Genomic DNA, 2,582 nt, shown 5'->3' with positions numbered 1-2,582 from the left:
AACTAGGCTCAAAAGATTCGTCTCGTCGTGTACATCAAAACTATGCAATTAGTTTTTTTATTTATCTATATTTAATGCTCCATGCATGACGTAAAAAATTTGATGTGATAGATGAATAGTGACGTAAAAAATTACCCGCCGGCCGCCTCTGCCTCTCCCAGGCCGCCGCCGCCTGCTGGGCTACCTCGCCGCCGGCTGCTCGCTCAGGGTCGTCGCCACCTGCAACACCGCCGCCTGCTAGCTCGTGGAGGGCCGCCGCCTGCAGGCCGAAGCCGCCATCCTCCTTCAACTCCGCCTTCCTCCTGCCAGATCCGGGCGCTGGAGCCGCACCCCCACCCATCTGCAGGTGAGTTGTTCGGGGGCTCGACCCTAGATTCGGCAGTGATGGTGCCCATGGCGCCCTCTGTTTCTCCTCCTTCGTTTCATCCCATGCCGGCTCTTGCAGATCCTGAGGTCGCCCCCCCTTTGGTGCAGGAACTGAAGCCCCCCACACCGCTGCACCTGTCAAGCGAAGCAAGGAACCAGACAAGGTCCAACCATGCTTTCTCTTTCTCTCCTTGCATTTGTTAGGATGTGGTAATGCAGTAGTAAAATTAGTTTAATTTGAGGCTCTATACACTTTAAAAATTGGTTTAATGTCTTTGCGGTTCTGTGAGATGCTACTATTGTTGTTAGGATGTGGTTGTGCAGCACTATAATGCCTTCTAAAACTTAATTTGTGAGGTGGTATAGATGCCGGAAATTGATTGGAACGCTGAGAACACCCGGATTGTGTGTAAATTGTTTGCCGAACAAGTTGAGAAAGGAAATCGACCAAGCACTTACCTGAATGCACTTGGTTATGCTGAGGTTGAGAAAGGGTTCAAAGATAGGACAGGGCTTGAGATCAGCAAGGGTCAACTGAAAAACAAGTGGGACAAGTTAAAAGAAGATTTCAGGGCATGGAAGAAACTCCAGATGAGGGAAACTGGAACCGGTTGGGATCCTGTAAAGAGGACCTTTGATATGGATGATGAATGGTGGAAGAAAGCTAGAGCTGTAAGTGTGTTTTGTTTTCAGTTTTGCTATTATTTTGCTACTGTTTTTACCTGATTTTGTTCTTCTTTGAACTAATATGTGGTTGTCTTTGGCAATTTCAGGATATTCCTGGATGTGGAAAGTTCAGGAAGCAACCCCTTCAAAATGAAGAAGAATTGGCAAGGTGTTTTGTGGGCATCACTAATATTGGTATTGACCATTGGTCTCCTCATGGAGGTAATGGCGCAGCACCTCCAATTGATGGTGAAACACAAGAGGCGGCATGGATTTTTGGGACACAAGATGATGCATTTCTTGCTGAAAATCAAGACGAAGAGAATGTTATTTCTCCTTCACCTGCTACTGGCAAGAGGTTAGCAAGACCTTTTCCAGGAAAAGACAAAGAAAAGAAGCAAAAGACAGGAAATGCAATCCTCATTCAAGAAGCAGTTACAAGTATGGCTAGCTCAGCTAATGAGTATGTTTCCAAGAGAGAGGGAAAATATTCAATTGACCAAGTGATGGAACTTGTGATTGCTTGTGGTGCCGGCTATGGGAGCAATGAGCATTATGTTGCATCTGAATTGTTTGTGAAGAAGGAGCAACGAGAGATGTTTATGACCTTGCCTACTGACGAGATACGGTTCAATTGGTTGACCAGGAAATACAATGACAAGTATCAAAAGTAGAATTGAATCCTAATGATTGTGCTAATATTGGCACTTGTATCTTGCTCCTCTTTGTTTCAGTTTTTATGTGTCATTTTCTTTCTTTCAAAGCTCATTTGTGAGCATGCACTATTTGTTGAATAATTATTTGTTAACATTTATTGTGTGACATTTCCATTTCCTGATATGTCCTTGTGTGACATTTCTTTGTGCCTACTATCTGAATTCTATTATCTTATTGTGTCCATTCAAACTTGTTTGTACAGATGGATGGAAGTGAGAGTGATGATTCTAGTGAGGATGGTGATTTTTTTTTAAAATTGATTCAAAGTGGAGCTAAACTTGCAGAAGCTTATGTTGGTTTGTACATGGATAAAGCACCACCAAGAACATCTCAGCTTAGTGGAATGGGGTGGCTTATGGAGACTGTAAACACTCCAGGTGAATGTCATAAAATGTTACGAATGAACGAGCACATCTTCTTTGATCTTCATGATGTGTTAGTTGAGAGGTATGGACTGAAACCATCAAAACACATGACTACTTATGAGATGCTTGCAATATTTCTCTTCATATGTGCTGGAAGTGAGTCAAATAGAAGAGCGCAAAACAATTTCAAACACTCCGGTGAAACCATTAGTAGAAAATTTCATGAAGTTCTAGAATGTGTAGTTGCAATGGCTGAACATTTCTTGAGACCAACAGATCCTAACTTTCGCAAAGTGCACAAGCGGATTCGAAATGATAAAAGAGCATATCCACACTTCAAGGATTGCATAGGTGCACTTGATGGAACTCATATCCGTGTCAGTCTTTCACCTGAAGAACAAGTGAGGTATATTGGTAAGACAGGAATTGCGACTCAAAATGTGCTTGCAGTTTGTGATTTTGATATGC

The 2,582-nt window shown here is 42.9% G+C and overlaps 1 protein-coding gene across 1 annotated transcript; it reads left to right on the top strand.

The window, feature by feature from the left end:
* The first annotated feature begins 498 nt into the window (after positions 1-498).
* On the top strand, positions 499-1,854 carry LOC120664535 (L10-interacting MYB domain-containing protein-like). Its single transcript, XM_039943800.1, has 4 exons — positions 499-530; positions 733-946; positions 1,022-1,038; positions 1,140-1,854. Exons 2-4 carry the CDS (start codon positions 733-735, stop codon positions 1,704-1,706), a joined length of 798 nt encoding a protein of 265 aa, XP_039799734.1. The 5' UTR covers positions 499-530; the 3' UTR covers positions 1,707-1,854.
* Positions 1,855-2,582: the final 728 nt, after the last annotated feature.

Source organism: Panicum virgatum, chromosome 3N (assembly GCF_016808335.1).
Source record: "Panicum virgatum strain AP13 chromosome 3N, P.virgatum_v5, whole genome shotgun sequence".
NCBI lineage: Eukaryota > Viridiplantae > Streptophyta > Magnoliopsida > Poales > Poaceae > Panicum > Panicum virgatum.
Note: the sequence above shows the minus strand (reverse complement) of the source record. Positions and strands in the feature narration are given on the sequence as shown.

What these genes read in the sequence shown, in the direction of transcription:
- LOC120664535 (XM_039943800.1), top strand. Translation starts at nt 733, where the DNA reads ATGCCGGAAATTGATTGGAACGCTGAGAACACCCGGATTGTGTGTAAA.